The sequence below is a fragment of the Bombus terrestris genome, chromosome 4 (assembly GCF_910591885.1).
Source record: "Bombus terrestris chromosome 4, iyBomTerr1.2, whole genome shotgun sequence".
Taxonomy (NCBI): domain Eukaryota; kingdom Metazoa; phylum Arthropoda; class Insecta; order Hymenoptera; family Apidae; genus Bombus; species Bombus terrestris.
Window position 1 is genome coordinate 10824669 of NC_063272.1, and position 27636 is coordinate 10852304.

General features: G+C 34.2%; 1 protein-coding gene across 1 annotated transcript; it reads left to right on the forward strand.

The window, feature by feature from the left end:
* Positions 1 to 295: 295 nt before the first annotated feature.
* Positions 296 to 26821, forward strand: LOC105665704 (titin homolog). Its single transcript, XM_048405577.1, has 17 exons — positions 296 to 842; positions 6658 to 6863; positions 6936 to 7177; positions 7951 to 8034; positions 8140 to 8265; positions 8339 to 8479; positions 9152 to 9275; positions 12599 to 12791; positions 13268 to 13511; positions 13666 to 13824; positions 14198 to 14524; positions 14880 to 15255; positions 15359 to 15584; positions 15895 to 16141; positions 16347 to 16572; positions 17062 to 17401; positions 17910 to 26821. Exons 1-17 carry the CDS (start codon positions 766 to 768, stop codon positions 26146 to 26148), a joined length of 11577 nt encoding a protein of 3858 aa, XP_048261534.1. The 5' UTR covers positions 296 to 765; the 3' UTR covers positions 26149 to 26821.
* Positions 26822 to 27636: the final 815 nt, after the last annotated feature.

The window sequence follows — 27636 nt, forward strand, 5'->3', positions numbered from 1 at the left end:
AATTCTTTAAAATATCGCTTTTAAGAGATAAAATGAAAAATACGTGTATATCTGATGGGAAACTTTCGCACACCACTGAATCTTCACGAAATAAGAGAAAATAGCGGGAAAACGAGAAGGCCAATAGAAAAGTCTGAAGTAAAAATGGGTTGTGAGAGAAAAAGGTGGATGCACCTTCGGCAACCTGTGGAGAGGGGATGGCCGGTGTTTCGCGACGTACACGTGACATGGACGTACAGGGTTCGCGTTGGGGGGTTGAACGAAACAACCCCTTCACATGCGCGGCGTTCGCGGCCACGTGAAGTGGTGCGTCCTTCCACAACTCTCGAAAATGTCGACCCTCGACCACGGCTAAATCCGCGTGTAAAGTCTATTCTTTCATCGAAATCACGACCTTTCGGTCACGAAACAAAAGTCAAAGACGCAGGAGGGACGACCATTGTAAAAAGTTTACGTGACGAGTGTTGTTTATGTTACGTTAATTGCAAGTGCTTCGTTTAACAGTCTTCTCATACAGTTACCTCTTATACAGCTGTTTCGTACGACGTTTTCCATATTGTTACTTGCAAGTACGACAAGACATTGCAAGTATTGCTCGTTGTTTTAATAGTTTTATCGATTTTGTTAGCGAATCATTCAGACGTGGTTCTTCACTGTAACTGAAATCAGGGTTCTTCGAGGAAGAACGTGATTCACGTAAAGTGCACGTTATTGCGTGTATGAATTACTTTACGCGGGAAAAAGTATTCTCGAAGGATGTGTTAAATGAACGATCGATGGACAACCGCGCAAAAGCATGTATTGCTTCATGATTTTGCGGTACTGAATGACTCTGCGATCAGGTAAGTGAACATTGGCGATTATTCTGCGACATTTCGTTTATAGTATCAAATTATTCTGTGCAATATCACGTTACTCTCTCTATCTGTTAAAATCCTTATATATGTGCATGCCGCATAATAAGACCTTAAATGGTTGCTCTAATTAGCAAAAATTTAAACTTAACGTAATATTACGATAGCAAGCAAGGGTACAGTTCTTCAATTTGTATAAATTATTTTCGTGTGTGTAATAAATTAATTTCTACGAGCATTTTTACTTTTGATATTTCGACGTTATAATTAATATTTTACATATGGTAGATATAACAGAACGAAATAGCGAAAATTGGATAATTAAAATACTAAATAATCAAAATATCAACATATTAAAAATTAGAAGTATTTTTAAAATTTCACAACTGGTATATTTTCAACGGTGCATTTTCAAATTTTATTTCATTAGATGTTCATTATCCTAGTTGTTTCATACTTTTCCAGAAAGTTTGTTGTATATCGAATACATGACACAAAATTGTTTTAGTTGGCGCATTCTGTGTGCTTTAAGCCAGCGTGGCATGCCAGCACGACATTACATATCCCACTAACAAAGATATTTGATCGTTCTACATTTTGTGACGCGGAGAATGTTTGACCGTTTCATAAATGTGGTTAATAATAAATTCTCTGTCTCGCCAATATCGAATGAAGGTGTTTAGACAAATTCATTTGCGTGTCAAAGGTATTCTTAACTAAGTTATATATACTATACCGCAACATACGGTCTATAACACCTTAAGGACTTTTCTTTCTCGATTATTTAACGGTGCACAACAAAATACTTTTTAGTGATAAATGTAGATGGTAATTAAAAAATGTTAGCTTAAATATATTCTAATTGATATAATATCCATGAACATTATTAAACGTTCAACAATTTATTATTATTGTACTTTGTATGAACGGTTACGTAGCTTTGATAAGAAAGACTTACTAGAATTAATAATTTCCATTTAAAAATTGAATTTATCTTATTGTTCATATCGATAGGTGTATTTGAAATATACAAATTGTTCGCGTAATAATAAATGGAGGTTATCTAATCTTGAAAAATTCTATTTGATAATTCAAGAGCATTATACAAGTATGTGATGGTGTACGATGTAATGATGCTTTTCAAAGGCTAAGGGAAAAAGAAAATTAAATCGATCCATGCAGGGTGGACAATGACCGGGCGATACTATTAAATTCTCATGCACAATAAGCGAGCAAAAGCTTGATTTTTCTTCAAAGACGAGAATTCGTGCTGGCTTGTTAACATAAGACGAGCACTTTTCAATATTTATGAACTGTCTTGGCTACACGAAAGCGAAGCAATCAAAATTTAACAAGTCGTGAATAGTTAATAACAGCAATTCGAATTTTAATATTTCATCGAAGTTCTTTGGCTTCTGGTAATTCTATTCTATATATGTGATATTGTATACGATATAATATTTTTTCGAATTTTTCAATATCAAAGTTTAAATAATAAGGTTTTCTCGCAATCAGTATGTAAAAGTATAGGTAGAAAAATGGGCTGATATTTTTTACAGATTTCCATCAGACAGAATAACAAATAAAGTAAACAATTTTTATAATCTATGTCAATATTCAATGAATTATTATAAATTGGTCAGAATATTGACTAAAATACTGTATAATTAATTAGTGAATTAATAACCAATTTTTTAAATTCAACTATATGCAAAGTTACTTTGATACAACTAAATAAATTTTACAATTCTATCTACTTTATCTATTCTATCTCTATTCTATATCTATTCCAGTATAACTAAACCAATTCTCTGTCATAGTGATCGAACGATAGTTTAGCCCTTGCAAAAAGCGATACTTGTACAATATTTGTTCAGCGATCTTCTGCTGATAGGAAAATTTCTTGATGGGGAATTAGTTAATGGCCTATATTCACTTCCGCTATGTTCAATATAGTACGTTCCCCATTCTACCCTAAACCAGAGCGATTTCATGGGCACGTGGCAAATTGTGCCATAGCGTAAATTACATCCTTACAATTCGTACGGGTAAGCGTCCTTACGAGTTGAGTCGTTTTAAAACTTCCAAACAATGGATAGAAGATAAGTCGAAGGCTTTCAAATTAATTGCGAAATTAAACACCTTCAAATCGATCTGGAATAGAGTAGCAGTTCATTACAAAAATGGTTCTCGTGAAAAATTGATTGCAAGTACAATTTAATTTTAGAATAACGATAGGACATTTATAGATTTATAACATTCTAAAAATACCAATCATTCCTGTAAACTGTAAGTCATTGTAGTTAGTCATGCCTGTAATAGTAATTCCTGAATAATTTATAATTGCTTTTAGTATGGAAAATGTGATATACTTTGGACATTTTATTTCTGTATACATATGTAGTATAGTTTATTCATCATGAACCTAGTTAATTAATTAATGATTTGCTCCTATTACTTTGCTTACTAATATTTCCTGGATTTATCATTTCTATTATTATTTAATATTGTAAATTCATTTTAAAATTTTTACTCTTACATACTATTATATATCATTATAATTTTTATTATTAATAAATTAATATAAAGCAAATAAAAGTTCAACGAATGTTTCATAAGGCATTTTAACTTCAGTGTTATAAATTGCGTGTTCTTTTATCATGCTTGTATGTCAAATAAAATCTAAGTTAGGCAATTATTATAATTATAAAAATTGCCATACTGAAAGTAAGTTAGAATGTCTTAAACGTAAAAACTTTCCTAGCTTATTATAATGATCTGTATTTTTACAGATATAGTTGTTTCTCTTACGTTTCTTTTAATTGTTGGAGAAAATTGAAAAGCTCAACATAAACTAAAGAAATGATCTCTGTTACTAGACATTAAAAAAATAATATTTCTCCTCAAATTTTATTGCTCGTATATATGTACAATTATCATCTCATGTATGTATATAAGTTTTCCACACAGCAAAACACGAAAGCACCACAATATAAAACTAAAATAAAATCAAATGACATAAACGATTATGATTTAGACATGGGAAATATTTTTAGAAATTAATGGAATCCTGATTGTGTAGGTGTCATAAAACCATGCTTTTAGTATTAGTTCACGCCTCCTTTTACTAGCAACAGGATTTACGATTGGTGTGAAGAACTGACCGCTGACTCGAACACTGTTATGTGTTAGTTCTGAATAACGAGTGGTCACGACCTCATTTCTTGATTATAAAATCAATATTTCCGATTCTATCAGAATTTTTGTCGTTAATATACATTATTCGTCCGTAACAGTAATACTATCCTTAATTTTTCACCTATAGAAAACAAAAATTCTATAAATTATACTACATCGACTTACAGTAACACATTACAATTCTACTTTTAAATCAATAAATATAAATGCACAGAACGTAAGGACACAAATTAAAAAGTATAAATTATTTGTAGACTATTGGTTAAAGGTTTACAGCATAAAACATAGATCATACTATACTCGCTATGTATAAGAAGAAATAACGTGTTTGGAAACGGTCTAAATGAATATTCTATTATCGGATGATTATTCCATTCCTTTTTCATGTCGTAAAACGTTCCGCGAGTTCAGTGAATTATTTCTCGATAATAAATCGATAAATTTCTAGTCTGTAATCGGAAATTAAACACGGTGGCATCTCATCTATCTAATGTTTATTTCACTGTCTATCAAATTTCCGGAGTCATATTAAAGTGAAATTCGCACGTATACAACTATTACTTATATGGGCACGTAATACATCGGATTTCTACAGGCAATGTATTGGCATTCAGTCTAAACACTCAGAATTTATTTTACAGAAATTTTCTGTTTATCATACCACCATGATAATATATTGTTCATGGTATTAAATTATAATGTGTCGACTCTTTTTTGCAAAATTGTATATCTATCTAAATAGTTAATTCGCGTAAGCCATTTGTAATTCTTCTAATAGCAATTCATAAAATACATTTGACTGTAAAACTCAGCTACATACATATGTTTTTGTGGTGTACATAGTACGTGTAAAGGAACAATATTAAAACAGAAGACAATTTGAAGGATATACCTTTTTAAATATTTCCAACTGAATTGGAAGGATTATTTCATCTTTTTGTTAGTTAAATAATGAAATGAAAGGTATATTAGAAAAGTCATTTATTTAAAAAAATATATCTTCGAATAATACGCGACAACCAATAAATATGTTAAAATAAAGATTGCAAATTTGCTCAAAAAATCGATTCAAAAATTTGTTTAATTAATATAAAAATCATTCCAGTATTTACCAGTGATTTTACAACAGATCATTTATTCAAATTATCGTAAGTAAGTTGAGACTGCTGTCAGAGAAAGAAAAGGGTGCGCGCCCTATCACGCGGTACCAAGGAATGACCACCGACTACCTTAAATAATTACTCACTGGATAAATGGACTGACTGTCAGTCAGTTTGAGAGCGCTTGAACTCGCCCCTTCTAATATTTAGAAAAGAAATAGGGGCACTCGTATAACGAGATATCGATCTTTTCATTAACGCGATAAATTCACAAGTTCGATGCACATTGATTACGAAATACATTTATTATTCCTCCTAACAGTGTAATTAATCTCTTTCCATAATTTGTAATTTATACTTCAAAAATCCCCCAACATTTAGGTACTAAAATTAAGCTAAAATGTATATTCCCAGTAACAGTGTTTCAAGATTGAATAAAATAAAATTCACGAACATTCGTATCAGAAACATTTTTTGTACAATACAAAAATTCCAAAATGAATACGTTCATCTGACATTCAATTTTTAAAAGATAGAATACTATTAATTCGAGACGTTTCATTCACGTAAAGGATAGAATAAATATTTTCCTATTCCATTTCTGTCTTCTTTATTCATTTTTGTTATACTTGAAGCTGTTAGTTTGTCCAACGCGCACTCATTTTAAATATCTTGCAATTAGCATGCTATAAAAGTGCTTCTTCGAAGTATTTAAGTCGCTTGGATAAGAACACAACGTTTGTTTTGACTACGAAGTAACCATGTCCGGATATAGATTGATCATATAGGGCGCTTACTAAGGGGACAATTTATGGCAGCTTCATCGTTATTAAAGAAACATGTGTATTGAGTCGCTGGCAAAGTTCGTAGCAATTTTATCAATCGATATATTTTGTTGTGTATTTGATGAGATCACAAGAAGATTACTTATTTTGGACTTCTGTTACAAATAACTGGATTCGAATGGGGCGTTCATAATCGCACATTAAATAAAACAATTAAATAAGAAAAGTACGGAATAGAACAATGAAAAAAAATCGTTTAAAAAGACAATATTAAAAAGTCAGTAAATAATAGTAATGTTAAATGTTGGATTTTACTTGGCATACTTAAAATTATACGTTCTACTCCTTAACTTCCGGCAACCACTCATCGTTTGATTACGATTTATCAGTCTTTATGAATCTTTAAGAAACTTTCTTTCGTGGTAAGAATCCAAATACTTTAAAAGTTTAAAAAATCATTTCAAAACTATATCAAAAGCAAAAATTACTTCCATTGAAAAAGACAAACTTCTTAAAGAAAAAAAGATCATTAAACTACCCCCAAAGTAGCTCACGAAAGTATTCGAATTTGCGTTACGTAAAATATTTCATATTTTACTAATAGTTTTTAGTTAGTTTCGTACAACATATTGGTAAAATAACTATCGATTGCGTTAGGCGTTTGAACGTACTATTTTTATTCGGAGCAGAGATCTAGAAGAAGTAATTCGCTGTTTGCAGAATGCCCTTTGCAGGACAATGGTGCAAAGTATGGATTTATTTCGGATTCGTTTTCGCGTGGGCAAAGGGTGCGCGTCCACGCTTTGATACCTCCACGGACATGGGATTAGTTCTAGTTCCAGCGGATGCTGAAGTAGATTCTGTCATTTTTCGACTTCGCGCCACTGACCAGGATGCAGATTTCCCACTTGTTTTTGAAATAACTGGTAATTATAAGGAATATCACACGGACGAAGCAGAAATAAACGCCTTCGTTAAAAAATCTTTTATTTGTTTAGCTACCATCACACCTGTTGTAAGGATCGACAACCTGCCGTGCACGTTGTATAACAAAGTGTGTCAAGCTAATGTAATACTAACGAAACGGCTAATGCCCGGCCGCCTTCACGATTTTGCTGTTAGGGTTAGGGACACGAAAGGAGATTCGAACTCGATGCAAGCTACTATTTCTGTTACGAACGCAACCACCCTTCGTGATAAAATATTCCCGCACATACCCTCCCTGATAATGGTACCCGAGGTAATTATTTGTTGTATTAATAACAACGATTAGTACTAGCATTCAACACGTTAATAACTACAACACCTTCCCCATAAGAATCGAATACATATATAATATATACCGATAATATCGCACGATACATTGCTTCGTTCCTTATCGTATGAATTTTATTAGGTATATAACGTTTTATGTATCACATTGTTTGAAACTAAAAAAAATATTAAGTGTAAGACCTCTCCTATACTTTAAAGTTATTGCGACGAATATGTGTTATTCTCATTGTTTAATATCCTTTTCATAAACAGTAATATTTCTTTATCAGCAGTGTTTTGCTATCTAATACTATTAGCAAAATAATAAGTATTAATCTTTTACACGTTAGAAAAGCTTGAAACTAATAAGTGTAATCTGAATATGCATGCGTGTAATGTTCGATATGCTGTTGCTCTCGTGTCAAATCATATTCCTATTCCCGTTTCCTGCTTTCATGTTAATTGCCTATTATTATGCGAGAAATCTTCTAATCTGCCAAGCAAATCACAAATGTTATAATTTAGTAATTCTAAATATAGTTTTTTACTTTCATGCGTTAACGCCATATCGAAGATTATACCTATTCGTCCATCGTAAGGCATTCTAAGTTATAATAAAAGATATTGAAATGACGTACAAAGTAATGTTTATAGATTACATTAACATTAATCTGTCGGAAGACAGTCTCTACATTATCGTAAAATAAATTGCACAAAATCATTAATTACAATATTAATCTTATGAAATTATTTGCTTAGGATACTAAACCAGGTAAAGAATTAGATTATCTTTTAGTAAGAGCTAATTCTTGGAGTGGAAAACCCGTTTATATCGAACTCTGGGTAAGTCACAGAAATGAACAGTAATTTTTAAAACGTTAAGTAATACTTAAAAATATACTATTGCTACTCGTATATCTTCCAAACAATAATTTATTATTTTTATAGCAACCAAAAGAACTTTTCACTATAAGACAGCGGCAGACACCCACGCAAACACGAGGAATAATTACACTAACCGGAGAATTAGATTTCGAAACGCAATCCATGTACACTCTTACTATGTATGCTACGGTATGCGATGTTTGAATAAATACTGTTAACTACTTTCTGGTAGAACATTTAAATAACACAGTTCATTTATTAGGATCCCTATACGGAGCAGGGAAAAGATACTAGAAATATTGCAGGCTTAAGCGTTGTTGTGATAGTTCAAGATGTTCAAGATGTTCCTCCAATTTTTACGCTAGCCCCTCCCCTCACAAGGATTAACAATTCTGTACAACCAGTAAGTTGTTTCCCTTCTTAACATGATATTTATGTGTCTAATGAAATATATAAATTTTATAAAATTAGATAAGTAGGAATGAGTTTGTCTATTTTTATCTGTTAGAACAACTGAAAATTAGATTCACAAGAGAAAGCAAAGAGAATTTCCATTTTTGATGATTTTACGATATATGTACGTTTCATTAATAATAATTAGGAGTACAGAATTGTCGAACGACTATAAAGCAATAATATTCACATGATGTAAAGTTAGGCAAACTAATAATTTAGTAAACTATTTATTTATATATATTACATTTAATTAAACTATTCACGAAATTATTAAATTAAAGTTTAATATACTGATTAGAAACAGAGAAACACCCTCATTCTTCCTATTTTTATTATTTCTGACTAGTATAATTTTATGTTACATCAGAAGTAATATATCTTCAGCGTAAAATTAGCAAACAGGGGTCACAGTATCGAATAAGATGACTGGATATTTTTTGTTCCGACAATAATAGAAATGGATCGTTCTTATTTTGTTCCAATTCCAATTTTATATTCTAAAATGATTAATTGGAGAAAAATATCGCTAATAAATTTTGAGCAATCAAATGTAGACCAGAAAAGCTATTTATGATACGATGTTTCATATATGTAAAACAAATGTGTACGTTGATTTCAGGGCGATATAATACTACGAGTGCACGCAGAAGACGGAGATAAAGGTGTACCGCGTGAAATCGTGTACGGTCTCGTATCTGAAGGCAACCCCTTTACCCCATTTTTTAACATCTCCGAAACAAATGGTAAGAAAATATATCGTGATTTTAAAAAATGTATTTGAAGAATTAAACAATGTTACTATTTTATATTCTTTCTCTTTCTGCTTTTTTATTCTTTCCTTTTTTTTTGCTATAAGGACGCCCAGATAATATTTTTATACAAAGAATCTTTAACATGTAGTTCGCTTTTGAAATACAAATTATTTACTTACCTATGACAGTCAATGGAAAGTATTGAATTATTCGTAAAAATATTATACACCACTGAATAGATCAAATTTTCTATATAAAAATAAGCTGATTATTTAGAATAGGGCACATCTAATCGATATCGATGAACTTGAAATATATCGTCAAAGTCAGTGTACTGAATGATCTTCTTCTATAGATATAATTACTTAATTTTCGAGTTATCAAAACCCAATTGACGATTAAACTTGAAAACAACTTGTTGTCAAGTTGAAGAAGAAGAAAACTTGTTAAGAAGAAAACAACTTGTTATTTCCAGAAGATAGATTTGAAGAAATATCGTTATACGAGTTTGGAAAAATATTTCTAGAAGTTATTATTAAAATTGTTAAGATCATAAATTACATAAATTATATAACCATGGCTATCATTCTATCTTGTCGAGAAGTTCTATCACATCGACAATCCACAATCGCGTAAAGTTTTACAATCGGTACTTATGTTGGTCCATAAATTCAACAGAGCGTGGTGAAAATTTGATTACCACGAATATGACCGGCAAACACAATAATTTACAGAGGATGTAATTACATTTCCTAGCGTTCCCATCAGTAAGCGAATTATTCACAGGTTCACCGACATACACACCGTCGAATGACCTGATTTCTCAGGAATAATCCACTCGATGAGTAGGGTTTCAAATTAATTTACCACTACCTCGAACTCCACTTCCCGACATTAAAGCGTGAAGGAATGATTCATACTCTTAGAGGTACAGCTGGCACGGAAAAACAGATTACGTATGCAGTTCTAGCACAGTGAAAAATGAATGAAACCGTGCAGAGTGCACTGGAAGAAATTCTATTACGAGAAGAATACACCGTTGATCAATAAGAGCCAACAGTTTCTCGATTTTCCCATAAAAAGAATCTTTTTCATTTCCATCAACTTCTCGATCGTTAATGATGGAAATGGCACTGTTAGAAGCAAACATTGTAACCAAGGTAAATGTCCTTAAAAAATTTTGATTGTCTATTTTATGCGATTATTGGATATTAATGCGGTGTCTGATTTTAAGCAGTTCTTCCAATTTTTCTGTATTTGTGTAGTAAACGGTCAGTCGTTAGTGATGCGTCTTCTCAGAAAGTGGCATGAAATGGATGTGTTTTATCGAAGATCTAATCGTGTGTAATTTTGGCGTGGTCATTTTTCAATCAGACAATTATGGACTTTTCTTTTCTCTTCGCGGTGCTGACATGTGATTCGCTCAATTGCCCAATCGGTCAACTCCACGTGAAAGTAGAGAAAATTGATGAAATAATATATATATACGATAAGCATCGAACAAACGCATTAGCACCAATATTTAAAAAATTTCAAAAAGGACTCAGCTACTGCGGCTTATAAGTCAGCTCGTGTAGTGTTTGTTAGAAAGAAAATGTAGTTTTTACTCGTTCATTGATCAAATCTACGGTTTATGCAGCACGTTTTCCAAAATTAATGCGTTCCACTATAGATCCTTGGAAAAGGGAAGGCTAAGGGCCGTGAAACAACGAAGCAACTTTATACGCTTGTTTCCACATGATTACAAGCTCGCACGAACGTGTTATCTAACGTCTGAGATCGGTGATACCGATTCTTTTCGCGGAACCAAAAACTAGTCAGGCGAGGAAGTGGCCAGAACTCGGTAGTAGTGGTCAGAGGAAAGTCTTGACGGTCTACAACGCGGTATCGATCGTACTTAGGGGTCAGTCTCTGCTTTTCAGGCTGCGATGCTTATCATTTCGTGACACGAAGCATGCGACCTCTTCGTACTCGTGTATGTATCGTATGTGTGTGTGCGCGCGCGTATGTGTATAGACGTAACCACGAGAGAAAACCAGCGAAAAAGAAACAGACAGGGCCAGAAGGAATATAAAAGATAAAAGTGTATTGTGTTCTGTAAGTATAAATGAGCGACCGTATCTTTACGCGCTACCGGAATAAATAGACTTGATAAGGAGAATTTTAGCTATTTAATTACAGTTGCGAAATACGTATCTGTTTGTTACGATCTCGGTATATGTTAAATTCGTAAATTTATTATAGATATCAGATGATATCTTGAACATGAAATTTGCAAATATATAAAGTTAAGAGGACTACTTAAAAATTTGGAATACGGTGAATGTACATGTAGATAATGCCGGAGAAGGTATGGCTCACGATGTATAAATTATTATCGTCTCTCATTGTACGTGTATATTCGTATTTATACAAGAATTTTTTTGCTGAATTATATTAGCTATTTTAAGTTATATCAGTTTATAGGAGCTATAGTTTTATCGAAGTTTACTTTCAAGCAGGTAACATTATTTTAAACGCTTCTATATTTCCTATATTTATTTGTATCGTTTTAATAGAATGGTAAATACTTGTATCATTGAATTAATAATTACGCAATGTATCTCAACCATAAATTATATAATCGTTGATACTTTAGAAGAAAAATTAAGCGAATAACTGTGTAAATGAGAATAAGAGTTATATACGAAATAAGAAGGTAGTACAATGCAATGTATGTTAATAAGGGCAGTTCATTCGCTAAACTCCATTTCGTGATGTGTTATGGAAAATTTCCATCACTGGACATGCGTGCTCTGTATGTCATACATAAGTAACAGGGATCATTGACCGAAATGTTTTATTCATAATTCCCAATAAAAGTATTTCGATCGTGACATAGCTTATTACTTGAACGTTTACGCATAATACATGCAAATAAAGACCTAAACATAATAGAAGTCAGGTATTAAGTCTTTAACGATCTTTTCGAGAATGTATTAATTTATATAAGAGGATGTATAATTTGTACAATGATTCGTCTCATAAACGTATTTCATTTCAGTTATTTACATTTTATGGATCATATGTAATGAATAACATTCACTTGATAACTCATTAATTAAATCTTCTGTTCATACAAATCGTCCACAACATGAATAATGTTACAGTTATCATCCATAGTAATTAATTAGTAGATATTCTAATTTTCTTTATCCAAAAAGCAAACATCGTTTAAATTTTCATATCTGAACATTTTCATAGAGTGAAACATAATCTACTTATATCAAAGCTTTTTAGAGGTTTACACTAATTTATAAATCTTTGATTGAAAGGTGAAATTACACTTGCCAAACCATTGGAGGAACTTACCCAAATTACGCACGTTGGAGCACCCGTTGTACTTACGGTGGTTGCTGAAGAAATAAGAAGAAGCAGAGAAGAACCTCCTGCCCAAGCCACAGTCGTTGACGTTGGCTTTCTTCTTGGAGAGCCGGGAAATAGTCCACCATACTTCGAGAGCGATAAGTTGGTACCTGAGTCGTGAATAATTTCCACTTTAATAACTATGAAATTTACAAATTGTTAAGGACTAAATAAATTACACATAAATTTTATTCTATGTCTTTTTACTAACGATTGATAAAAACATATAATCGTTAGAATATTAATTATTATGTATTTACAAGAGCAATGACATTAAAAATGATAAATTTAAGTTTAGTTCAGTTTGTGATATCTTTAACTTTTGTTATTATCGAAAACGAGACAAATAAAGCATGGCAATTAAATGCACTATTTTCCAGATAAATATAATAACATAAAAGCATAATAAGCAAAATAAAAAAGTTTAAGATAGATTAGATTATTTCTTCTCCTGAAATCTTAAATCTATGAAAAACGAGGAAATTTCAAGTATTTTCCGACCACTTTTCAACCTGTACATTTCCATTAATCCTAAAATGTAATTTATGTTTATAAAATATCTTATTCCTTTGCTATAGTTACGTTGCCACGATAGACGAAAATCCTGAGCCAGGGACTGTGATAAATTTTGGTGAACAATATTCAGCCAGAGTGAAAGACGAAGATATTGGAAAAGCTGGGGTGTTTGCGTTAAAGTTGGAAAATAACAATAATACGTTTGAAATAAATCCGACGGTTGCAGAACGCAACGCAGACTTTATTATAACCGTTCGAGATAACACATTCATCGATTATGAATTATACAAAGTTTTATCGTTCAAGGCGAGTATAGTATATATAGATTTGTCGTTACATTATATCTGTATCACAAAGTTTATGGCTATCTAAAAAAATATAATAAATTATAATAAGTTTAATTGTTCTTCGATCGATTCTTCATTGTTTACTGTCATTAATACAGTTTCATTGAATTCAGATTGTAGCTCAGGAAGTTGGTCCAGCCACGAATCTGTCAGCGTCAGTGCCAGCTACAATATTTTTAAGAGATATAAACGATAATCCGCCAATATTTGACGAACAATCATACGAGGTAACGTTATCTGAAAACGTAACTGCCGGCTCACGAGTGATTCAGGTAAACACTTAACTATCTCTCGAAGAAATTTCATGATTTTCATAATTAGATTATTCATATATCATTTATAACCGTAGAATATTAATAACTTTTAAATATACCACGATATCTAAGAGAAACCTATACAAACTGTTAAATAATAAAATCTATTATTTTCATTTGATTTAGATTGAAAGAAATTTATTGACCCTTTCTTTGTAAACCATTGTATCTATATTTCTTCTTTACACGACGTGATATAATTTTCACGTTTTTCATATATACAACTATACAAAAATATGTACATTGTTCTGACATAAGTTACAAGGTTGAGAAAGAAATGATTAAATAATATCGGATGTCAAATAAACATTATAATAACTTCTCTCGATAGGTGCACGCAACTGACAAAGATACAGGTGTTTATGGCAGTATCCGATATACCGGTATAACAGGAGAAGGCAGTCAAGCTTTCACTATGGATTCAGACACTGGATTAATAACTGTCGCTATGGGCTCTTCCTTAGATCGTGAAGTTGCAGCAAGACTTGTATTAACCGTTGAAGCTCGGGATGAAAATGGCAATGGCAACAGTGGCATTGTTCCTTTAATAGTTAATCTACTTGACGTGAATGATAATGCACCAATATTTGAAAAGGACGTTTACGAGTTTATGTTGAACTCTGATCTAACTAATTTTACATCACCAGCTTTGATAAAGGTATATTAAACAATCTTAATAATTATCTTCTGTGATTATTACGCCCCCTCCATCTTATGATCTTTTTATATAAACCATTGTACTAGAAAATAATTCAAAGTTACAATATACGTAGTCATATTATAAGTAGACTGAGGATGTTTATGAATTTATGAGAAATCTAAGTAGATATATATCTAAATGTAACATGGTATTATTATATATAATTTAAAAATAATTGGAAAATTTATCCATTTACTATCGGTTACTATATAGTTGCGTTGATAAAGATAGGAATTTTCATAAACATCTGCAGTGTAATTAAATGATATGAACAAAAATCTTGCAAGGAAAAAGAGAATGTAACTATCGACAGGCGATTGACGCTGACGCAGAGCCACCCAACAATGTAGTTAGATACGAATTAGTTTACGGAAACTACGGGAAGAAGTTCGATTTAAACGAAACGAGCGGTGAATTAATACTTCTGTTGCCGATTACGAAATTCAGACAAAAGAAACAGAGCGCATACGAGAAATTTTCGAAGAAAGCTAAAACGAAATTTGTCAATAGTCAAGAAGAGACACGAAACGATTTCTTAATGGTGACTAGAAATGTTGAGGAGAATGAATCTACGAGGATTAACTTGGGAAATTTAACGAAGGAAATGTCGACGGAAGTTATAAAGAAACGACGAAAACGAGCTGACGACGATGCACTGTACACTCTCACTGCCAGAGCATACGATCTAGGTAAATCGATAGAAAATTATTTGCCCAATAATTTTCCTGCTTACGGTATAAGTACAAAATAATGTAATTTGTTATTAGACACAAATAATATAAATCTTTGCAGGTGTACCGCATCTTTCGAGTACAACAAAAATTCGGATCCTCAGTGGAATCGCAATGGAAGCACGCATAATGATGTTCGTGGTGCCAGGAGAACAGCCGAACTCAACGAAAACTGCTGAAACTTTAGCTGCTATTACAGGTGGTCGAGTGACTGTGTTAGAGACGCGACCTTATATTCAACGGAATGATACTGGAAGTACAGGGATTCTTCCTGGAGGAGGAAAAAAGTTAGTGACCTACTGATATTCGGTACATGATCATTATGATTTAATCACTCGATGAAAAACATTTTTCAACTATGAACCAGTCGATGGTCATTAGATTCTGATATATACTATTAGAGGGATTATTCATTGTAAGGTCTTGTAATAAAATCTTATATTTATTTTTTATTTATATACTCATTATAAAGTCTTATGATAAATAATATTGTCAAGGAACAAGGAAAGGCAAATTTTCTTTAATATTCAGTCTTTATGGACTTTTTATTTTACATATGAAATCAACAGTGAAGGAACTTAAACTATACTTTTTCAGGAGTATTATCGTGGCTCGCGTCGAGCAAACGGAACCAGGTACGTCTTTGGTAGATGTAGAAAAGATTCGAGAAGCTTTAGCTGCAAATGGAGTCGGAATCATTGCTGGAAACGCGATTATGAACACGAGTATACATATCGACAATACAAACGTTCCTGTTGATGGAACTCCACATCATACAAATGTCAATGATGGTCAAACGACTCTTGTTAACAATACTATTGCTACTGCTCCAAGCGAAGAAGTGGTATGTATACGATTCTCAACTTCCAAATTATATAGTGAAAATTGTAAAATAAACCATTTATCTGGGATAATTACTTTGTCTTGTTGTTTGTAAGATATTTAAATAATTAGCACTTGAATATCTAGTTTATATAAATTATGACTTTCGTAATTTATTACATTAGCTACATTTAAAAAAATGACGAAAATTTGGATAAATGTTTTAGACGGTGTACAAAGCAGAAAATAAATTATTATTCTGGCTTCTGATAATCCTGGTGTTACTTATACTTTTGGCCATTGCCGCGTTAATTATCTGCTGCATATGTCCTGGCTGTCCTTTTTATATGGCACCCAGAAAAAGACGAGTACATTCGTCGGAAACATTGGTCGTACGATCAGATGGAAGACCAAAACGACATCTTCATCGGCAGCCTGCGGTAGCTACCGAAGGTAATCTATTTTTAAATCATTATGTGTATCATTAAATTTTATATAATTATATACATAATGCATGTAATAGAATACATATAATAACATAATAAATAATACTAATGATAATAATATAATTAATAACCTGATATGTTGCTGATTATAAGTATTAGAACATCTGCTATATCTTATGTCACTCATATTATATGTCGTATAATGTGAAAAAACTTATAATTTATTTTAACCATAGAATTATTTAATTACACAATACAAATACAATACAAATACGTTTAAAGCTTAACGTAAAGTTTAAAAACTAAAACGACTTTATAATAACGCGAAAAGTTACTTTAAATAACATGTGGTATTTTTCGTATTAACCAAAATATCGTATCATTATCAAGGTTTTATATTTGTTATTATATTTACGTTATCTTTGTATGTTTTATGTTATTGTCATATTAAACAAATATTATGCTATTATTTATATGGACTTTCGTCGTATCTCAGTATCGTGGAATGGAAGGAAACAGGCGTGGAGTGCTGATCCAACAAGAAGAAATTGGCAATTCAATAGAAGAAACGTAAAGAATTGTTCGCTTCCTGGCGACGTTGCTTACATTTCTGGGCAACCAAACGACGTTCAAATGAACCTTGAAGCTCAAAGATTAAGAGATGGACATTCTTACGATCACTCGAGGAAGGGCAGAATAAATGAACAAGAAAGAATGTACATGGAGGATGTGGAGGATCAAAAGGCAAGAGGTTATCGTACTGCGGAATTGGACTCTTTACAACGACATGAAATGGAAAGAGGTTCCGATCTGCAACATCAAGCTTATAGGCAAAGGTAGGTAAGCTGTCATCTCACGTTCGTTCATACGTCCTGTTTTATTTTTATATGGAACGAAATGGAATAAAATGGAACTCTAAATTTACACGAAATGAAATGAGATAATACAGCGGAGAGGCTCGTTTACTTTCTCAAAGTCACGATGTCGTTGTGTAGTTTCTTGAGGCTTGAAATCATCGCTGAACCAAATTATCTTTCTTGTAAAAAATGTAGGATCAAGTTTATATTGATTAAAATTAGATTAAGTTGAATGTTATTCGCCACTTTTCTTTATTATGATTAGCGTCACTATTCTCTGTTGTACTTATATATAATTATAACCATTAATCACAATCTAATTACAAATTAATTAATCTTAATTACCAGCTAGAATTTAAAACAGCTCTGTTCACCTCACGTAACATCGTCAGTCGCTTTAATAAGATCATTGGTAACATCATTGATAGGCCGTTGCTTTTATATACGTGTAGCTGAATTAAAATTCGATCGAAACTCGATTCCATAGATTCGTGGAAGCCGACATGAACGAAGAACCAACTGTCAGAGAGCAACATTTCTTCCGCGAAGGAAACGCTGAAGTCTTACGGTTAGTGACACGAGGACAAGTGGAAGATACGACAAGCCATCTTCACCAACCTCATCATCACCGCCCAACAGCCTTGATCGTAGATGGCAAGGATATAATTCTGCAAAGATTCATAGAAGACCAGAAGTCGAGGCACGAGTTGTCGATGCAGGACATCGAAGCCGCGCGTAGCATGGAATCGCATCAACGATCGAAAGAAGTATGTCAGCAACAACAGCCAGAGATAATCCTGATACCTGACAGGTTGGATCTCGGTCATAGGCAGCACATCGAAGAGATAGGACCTAACGTGCAGAGGCTAGTGATCGATCACGGTGACTATGGTTCGCAAAAGATAGACAAGGAATCTCTAAGGGAATCTCAAATGAGAGAAACTATGAGGCAAGAGAAGCAAGAGGCTGTTGCAAGTGGTGTTCCAATTGCTGAAAGACCGCCGGCCGTTACCACAGATCACGTTCAAGCAAATAGCGGACAGTATCCGTTTCACGACTTGGAGCTAGCAAGACAAAACGCGCTATTGACTCGATTACTACTCGAAAGAGAAAATCGTCGTGCAGGAGCCGGTGGAGTGGATTCCACAAGTTACTTAGAAACGCAAAGCCTTCCCGGACAAGTAGCGATCGCCACTCAAACCGATAGAACAGCGGCCACTCAAACGGAACGTCAGGTGAAAAGTAGAAGCGACAACGACGAATCCGACGAAGAGTCAAGACACAGGAAAAAATTGAAGTCTAGGAAGAAGTACGGCGATGGAGATTGGAAAAGGTCTAGGACTCTATGGATGAAGTCGCCGATCGAAGAAGAAGTGAGCCCTTGTTTCGATAAACGATTGAGTATTCTGAGGAAAAAAGTGAGGGAGGTGAAAGAAGGCAGGAAGATTTCTCTGGAGCCGGATGTGCTGAGGGAAATCTCGGATTCTTTGGATGGAAACGGAAGTTCGTACAAAGGCGAAGAGGACGAAACGATGCGGAGTTATCAAAAAACCGAACGCACGAGTATCAGTTATAAGATTCTGAACGAGAAGGAGACTGGCTCGCAATCTTCCGAGGAGATACGTAAGGAGAGGCACGAGAAAAGTTGCGAGGACGTGACTGACGATCAAAAGATGAACGTCACTGAGTCCACTTCCTCGCCAGAAATAAAAGTTCAACGTGAAAAGTACGTCCGCGAGAAGGCAGACGGTAGAAGTCCGAAAAAGGAGGGAAAATCGAAGACGCAGAAAAAATCAGATGGCGTGATAAAGCCGAGTTTCAGGATTCTTGAGAAAGAGTTTACAATGCTAACGAAGAAGCTGAGCAAACTGGGTGACAAAAAATTTCACGAGAGCACTGGCAGCGACAGCACGAGCCAGGAGAAGTCAGACTCGTTTGCGAAAGAGCCGAAGAAGGACTTGGATCAGAAAATCGCGAAGAAGATGGATTCCTCGAGTTCTCAGAAACAAGCAGCTGAATGTACCGCGAGCTCGTTAAAGGCCGAACAGAAAGGAAAACAGAAGAAGGAGTCAGCCATAGCTAAAACGAAACAAAAGCTGAAATATCAACAGAGTCAAGTGATCAGTACGGGAAGTTCCGAGTTCGACGATGCTCTTGACAAACCAAAGAAATTTTGCGGAACTCGTCACGAAAGCGTGAAACAGAAGCAACCAATTAGCACTCAAGGTCATGCGAAAGTGAAACGTCAAACGCATATGGAGCGACGAGAACCTAAAAAGCAAATGTCCGAATTCCGAGACGAAGAAGTTGAGAAGCGAAAGGAAGCTCCCTCGAAGGAAACACCAAAGGCTGAATTGAAGTCTGAGAGGATTGGGAAAATGATGATAAAAGCACCGAAACTGGGTACTATATCTCGTAAACAGAACATCGCTGAAGAAACCAGTACCAGTACGGAAGAAAGAAGAGGAGGAAGAGATGCGTTTACTCCAAGAGATTTCGAAAAGAAAAGCAGTACAGATTTTTCGGAAGGAGATTCAAACGGCGTACAGCAACGCGTGGTAGAAAGGTTTCCAAAGAAGATAATTGAAAAATTTAGCGACGACTTCGTTGAAGAACCGAAGAAAGAAATCGTGGAACAACAAGCAACAATTTCTATGGGAGAAGAGCGGGATACAACGAACGTAGAAAAACACAAGATTGATACAGAGAAGGAATTATGTATTCCTGACACGATACAGGTGTCAAAAAATGGGATGAAGTGGATTCGAGATACGTTTGAAGAACCTGCGAAACCTGAAGAACATATAAGTGCAAAGAAATCGATCGATGATTCTACGGCTCATGCTAAAGAAGAATTGATTACAGGTTTTACGGCTATTGATATGATGGCTGCAACTAAGAAAGAAGAGCTCAGTGAAACTACCGTACGAGATCGGCAAACTGATAAAACTTCGTCTGAAAAAAAACCTATGGAGAGTATAAAATATGGCGATACAGCTGAAAAAAAAGAAAGTACGCAGACAGATAAATCAACGAGCGAAGCTGAAAAAGGCATAGCTGAACATATAAAGGATAAATTAGAAGATTATAAGGAAGAAGATAAATCATTAGATGAGTCCAAAGGGCAAATTGAAATGAAACCATTGAGCGAGTTAGAAGAGCGGAAACAAGATGATAAAGAAGATGATAAATACGAGTATTTGGAGCAGAAAATGAAAAAGCTGTCAAAAGATGTTGGGGAAGAGAGTGTAGCTTTAAAAGAGCTTAAGAGGGCAGAAGTAGAATATAGAGCTGAAGGAATTTCTACAGGAAAGGAAGAAGCAGAAAAAGAACTAGAAGTCGAAGTTGATGCTCTTAAAGGAGAAGATCGTAGTGATCAAATAGGTACAGTGCAAAAGATCGAAGAACCAGTTGAGAAATATATAAGAACTGAAATGCCAAGTAATGGACAGGACAATGTGAGACAAGATGTGGCAGATGAATCAAAAATACGTGGGAAAGAAGACAAAACAGATAAAACTAATGGAGAAAAGGAAAAATCAGTAAAAAATGTAGATGGTTCAAAATTAGATCACGCTACTATCGAGGAGAAGGAAGGTTCGATACAAGCAACATCTAGTGACCAGGAGAAAAAAAAGATCGCCTCAGACACAACCGAAATTCCCCGTGAAAAAGAAACTACGTCAATGATCGAAACTTACGATCGAAAGGCTGAAGAAAATGTTTTTTTAGATGAACAGAAAAAGTACGACGAAAACGTTACAAGAATTAAACCCATTGATCAAATTATAGAAAGTACTTTCGTAGATGAAGATAAAGAAGGCATTAGTGATAAAAACGAAGTTATGGTGAAAGCTACAACTGAGGATGGCATAGCTGTTGAAAAGGCAAGTGAGGATTATAAAATTACTGACAAAGTAACTGAGGATCAAAAATTTGATAAGAAAATAATGGATGATCGTAAAATTTTTCCAGAAGCAACTACGGATCAAGAAGTTGATAGAGAAATAGATAAGGATCAGAAAATTGATGAACAAGCGAGGGAAATTGATCAAATTACTCGAGAAGAAACCTCTGGGGACCCCAAAATTATCGAAGAAGCAAGGAAAGATAAAAAAATGGATAAAGAAGTAACTGAGGGTCAGAAAGTTGATAAAGAAACCACTAAGTTTACAAAAATGGATACAGAAACGAAAGAGGATGATAAAATTCTTGATAAGACACCAGCGGACCATAAAATTATTGGAGTTACTGGAGACAAAAAGACTTCTAAAGAAACAACTGACCTTGAAATTGCTGAAACAGTAATTCCAGATAATAAAATTGTTATAGAAACAACTGAAGATCGGAAAATTGATGAAAAAGCAGCAGAGGGGTATAAAATTTCCAAAGAACCTACTATGGACAAAGAAATGACGAAATCGACAACTACAGATTATAAAATTGGTAAAGAAACAAGGGATGATGACAATATTGGTGGAGAACCAACTGCAGATCAGAAAATTGGTAAAGAAACAAAGGACGATGATGACAATATTGGTGGAAAACCAACTGCAGATCAGAAAATTGGTAAAGAAACAAAGGACGATGATGACATTGCTGGAGAACCAACTACAGATCAGAAAATTGGTAAAGAAACAAAGGACAATGATGGCATCGCTGGAGAATCAATTGCAGATCAGAAAATTGGTAAAGAAATAAAGGACGATGATGACATTGCTAGAGAACCAACTGCGGATCAGAAAATTGGTAAAGAAACAAAGGACGATGATGACAATATTGGTGGAGAACCAACTGCAGATCAGAAAATTGGTAAAGAAACAAAGGACGATGATGACATTGCTGGAGAACCACCCGCAGATCAGAAAATTATAGAAACTGTTGAGAAACAAGACACTGTTAAAGAAGAAACTAAACATTATGAAACTGTTGAAAAAGCAACCGAGGGCTTCAAAATTACTGAACCAGAAGCTACATATCATAAAATGGTTGAAAAGACAACTGAGGATCACACAAGTGTTGGCGATCTCGGAATTTTAACAGAAGCTATCGTTGATTTCATTGGTAAAGAGAAAACGTCCGATGAGGAGAAAAAAATTTCAATGGAAATCGATAAGGACAAAGTTAGTGAGAAAGAAGCTATTTTTTTAGACAAAGGAAAGGTGCCTGGTGAGCAAGCAGGAACTACAGATCTTAAATCGGATGATCAGCAAATAGACAAAGAAGTTAGTCTAAATGGAAAAGAAGAAATCGTACATATTACGTCTGATAATGAAAATGAAAAGAGAAAAAGTAGTTCTCCCAAAGAAAAGGAAACCTGTGCAAAAAAAGATGTTACGAAAGAACCAGTTACTAGCGACGATCACAAAATTAGTGAGAGAGATGTTTCTATTGATACGAAGGAGGAAACACTTGTTGAAGAAGAAAAGGAAACTGTGAAAAGTGAAGAAACCAAAGAACAAGCAAGTATTATCGACGATAAAGAAAAGGAAAAATATCACGATAAAGAAGAAAAAATAACTATAGACACTGTAAAAATTGACGACCATCCGGTCGAAGAAAAAGAAATTGATAAAGGAATGCAAAAAATAGACGATTCCAAAGCTTCTGAGAAAGAGAGTACAGAAACAGAAGAAACTGATGACAGTCAAATTCCTGTCGAGGGAATTGTCCCAAAAATTTCAGAAATTAAACAGCAAATTACAATCGAAAAAAAGGATGATATATCAACGATTCAAGATTATCAAATCGATAAAGAAGTCATTCCCATGAAGATACCTGATGACACCACTGAAGAAAAAGATGATTCGTTAGAAAGAACAATCACTAAGAAAGAAGGTAGTGAAACAACAAAGGATTCAACGGAAGTGTCTACTTCGATCGATGGTGATATGAAAAAAGAAAGTCCAATGGAGACATCAGCTGTTGATGATCCCACTGATAAAACAGATGGTGTCTTCGACACATTAACGAATGGCAAAGGATCGGTAATTCCGAGTAGCGAAAAAGAAATTGCAACTATCGAACAATCATCTACAAACGATAGAATTATCGAGAAAGAAGTTGCTTCGTTATCTTTCGACAACAGAGAAGAGAAAGAAAAGAATGAAGCCCAAATTTCGAGTATTAGTAAATCTCCGACTCCTCGAATAGATGGCGAGTCTGGGGCACTTGTTGAACCACCAGTAGATGACAAACAAACGAAAGAAGACGTGGGGAAAGATAAAATTATTGATCTCTCCGATGATGACAAAATAATATCAACTTCAAAGGATGCGGCAAAAAAGGTTGAGCAAATTAATGTTCTTGAAGAAGCAAGGGAAGAAGAATCCGACGAAAAGATAAAAATCGATGACTCCTCGAGAGACGAAGCGACAAAATTAGTGGCAGAAGAATCTGTCGAGAAATCAGAAATTAGTAAACCTTTAAAGGACGAGCCAGCAACACCGGCGAAAGAAAAACAAGACACCGCCAAGGAGTTATTCGAAAAAACGCACGAAGTGAGCAAGGAACCTGAGAAACTTTCGGATAATGAAACAGCAGATAGCAAACTAGCACGAACTACTGAGAAGGTGGAGCAATTGCACGAACCGTCAGGTAAAGTGAGCAGTAGTTTTCAGGAAATCGAATTGGTTGAAACTTCCCCGCAGATGTACGAGACGACAGAGAAAGAAAAGTTTGCGTTTGATTCCACTATACGGAAAGCTTCAACAGATTCCGGGAAAATATCCGAATCCGAAGAGCAGTTGAAGTCAGAGAGCGAGCAAACTGAATTACAGGAAGTAGAACAATTTGTTGAGGAACAAACTTTTACCGCGGAGGAAGCCGACATTCAGAGGGAGGCATTTCCGGAGGAACAGTCAAATATGAGATTTAATGTAGCTACGATTGTCCCCAATGGCGAATCAGATAAGCAAGATCTAACGAAGCCGAAAATGGATAAAACTTTGCCTCTAGAGGAAGATATAGGGCAAGAAGAGAGGCAGGAAGTACCTGTTGAGGGAAAATTTATAGACGTAAGCCTTCCACTTTTTACAAGCATAATAGATACGGTGGTTGATTCTGAAGATAGTGATTCATCGAGTGATATTTCCAGGAAGACAACGTTAACTACCAGACCGTATCAGACACCACGACATCGCGCTCCACAACTTTCTGAGAAAGAAATTAGTCAAACGGAGCAGGCAACTGAGCTACAGAACATGGAAGATGAGGAACGAGTGACGATATCGATCGAAGAGATAGAAGATGAGGACGTAGAATCTTCGAAGGAAGACAAAATGTTCGTGGAGTTTGAAGATACAAGCGAAACAGAAGAAGATAAAGAAACTGTATTAAGGGAAAGGACTATGGATATACAAACGCATTTTAGTCCGAAGAAAATAATCACAGCAACTGACATAGAAGATATGAAGAAAGACGAGCAAACAGAATCTGGATGCAGTTTAGAACTGGATAAAGAATCTGGAACGAAGGAGTGCGATACAAAAGCTGAAAAACAAGATAAAGCTCGTGACAAAGAATATTCGACTAGTACGAAACATGTAAAGGATACGAAAATAGATTCTGACTACGATAGAAAGCCTGATAGACAAGATGAGGTTCGCGAGAAAGAATCGTCGACTAGTACACAACGTGTAAAAGATACAGAACTAGAACACGAAATGAAAGAGGGCGATGAAAAGGTTGATAAGCCAGATGAACCGTCATTAATTTCTAAACTTGCAAAAACCGAGACCTTTAAAGTTACCGATAGAAGAATGAAAGAGCTGGAAAAGAAAAGAGTAATTCAACGAGGGAAGAAAAAAAGTTCTTCCGAGGAATCTTCCGAGGAGAAAGCGACTCATTTTCACGATGTAACGAGTCACGGTGGGTATCGGACACGTAGAAAGCTCCCGGAAGAACAATTGAAGCAAAAAGATAGCGATCAAACGAAACAATCAAGGAAACGAGATGAGGAGTCACGGCGAAAGCAATCTCTGTCGAAATTGAAAGCCGAAAAGGACAAAAAATCATCCAGTAGCAGCGAGAAATATCCAACTCCACCGAAAACTGGAGAAATCGATACGAGTAAGACACGACCGAAATACATGGCCTGGTACAAAAAGAATCGAGAAGAAATGGAAAAGAAACGAGCCGAATTAATGGCTACGGACGACGAGGAGCAACTTCCTCGATGGTTACGAAGGAGTATGAAAAATCAAAAAGCTGAGAAGGAAGGTAAAAAGTTATCGAGCCATAAAACTGCTGACACGACTCCACGGACGAGACGCAAAGTGAAACCTTTGGTAAACGTCGAGTCTGAACAATTGAAAGCCATCGTTCGTCAAGGAAGAAAATTAAGGAGAGCCGAAGGGGGAAAAAACGAAGATCCACCGGTTCAAATATTCGCAGCAACGCCACCCTCGGTATCGCAAGATCCTAAATATCATTTGCTACAACATTCTGAATACAAATACGAAAAGATATCTGCGCCATTTTACCTTCATCCTCCACCTGCTCCTCATCCCTCGCCGCAACTGTCACCACAACATTTTGATATTCCACCTACGATGGAACAAGCGTGTACCGGTGAAGATTTCGATTCTGGAATAGCAATATCGTTGCAGGGTGGCAACAGGTTGCGACACCAACAATTATTAGAAAAGAAAAGTGTATTTGATATCGCTTACAGCGAAGCTGCCCCTTCTCAACTTCGTTCTGATAGTACTACACCTCCGTCTTAAATTAATAATAATTTGAGAATCTTTTGTCTTTGTAGAAAACTATCCTTCTCCGTCATTTAACGATTTTGAAAATATTTATTCAGGACGGATACATTGTTAAACATTTTTTGAATATTTTACGCGACAATTAACTTTATACAATTAATCAGTTGTTACAGTTTAACAAGTGTACAGGACGAGGCGAGGACAGATTTAAATCTATTATTATCGAGCTCTTAAATGTTATGAATCGTAAAAGAAAAAGGAAAAAGACACAAACTAAACTAAAAATGACTAAATTACGCACAAAAAATGCAGGGTTAATTATAACATAAAGTAGATTTCAAAAATTGTCACGTTTTAGAATTTACACTTTGATAAAGAATAATATGAAACCAATATGAGATTTGAAAATGCATTTAATCATAAAATTTGAAAAAACGTTCAATTTCGATCAAGAGTGATAAGTATCTATACATAGTATTTACCATAAAAATAACATTGAAAGGAATCTGATAGAGTTTAATGCATTTTACATATGTATATGTACAAATTTTATCAATATTCATTATGAAATAAAAATATTTAATAATATAAGTAATTTTATCTGAAAGAAATCTATAAAATCTAATATAAAGAAGCAAACAGAACTATTCACTAAAAATTTTAAAATATATTGTATAGTGCTCACAACGTTTATATAATATAATACGTCTCTAAATTATAATAATATAGTTTATTTTACTTTTAAATTTCAAATTGTGACACTTTTCAAATTAATAATTTTAATTCATAAATACCTTAATATCATTTTATAGAAGGTGGTAAAATGGTAAAATTGTCTCACTAATGCCTATCAAAGCATAAGATGGAATTTTAAAAAAAGGTATGTCTATACTTTTCAGAATGTCTAAAAATTAATTAATAATAGCATTTACATAATTCTGTCTTATAATAGATTTTTGCGTCTGTTTTAAATATGTCGCTAGTCTCGGTTTTGTGAGATATCCTGTATTATTACGTTCAATATGTCGGAAACCATTATACATATTCTTATTCTTTTATTGTTTAATGAATATTAATAGTATTCTATAAAATCGATAGTACGTGCTTTTATCTTGTACAAGCTAAGTTGCTTTATTCGAAAGCTGAGTTTTTATAACTCATAAAGGCAATTTATGAACCTGGGCAATTGTTACAACCAACCTCATTAATTCTAATTGATTGCGCGACGAGCTGGTTGATTATACTGAATGGATTACATAGTGACTAATTATGGTCATAAAACCACTTACAGTACTCGTACGATTTATTGTTCATTCTCTTTTATTTATTGAATTAATTTTAAAGAAAGCTGTACAAATTCTTCAAATTCACTAAAAACTGTACAAAACAACACTACATTACTCGCATTACTCTATCAGATTCCTGTTTTCTCAAAGAAATTACTTGTTTATAAATGTTTTTTTCAAAAATGAGTACCACTTTAAAGAACAATTTTGTTAACGT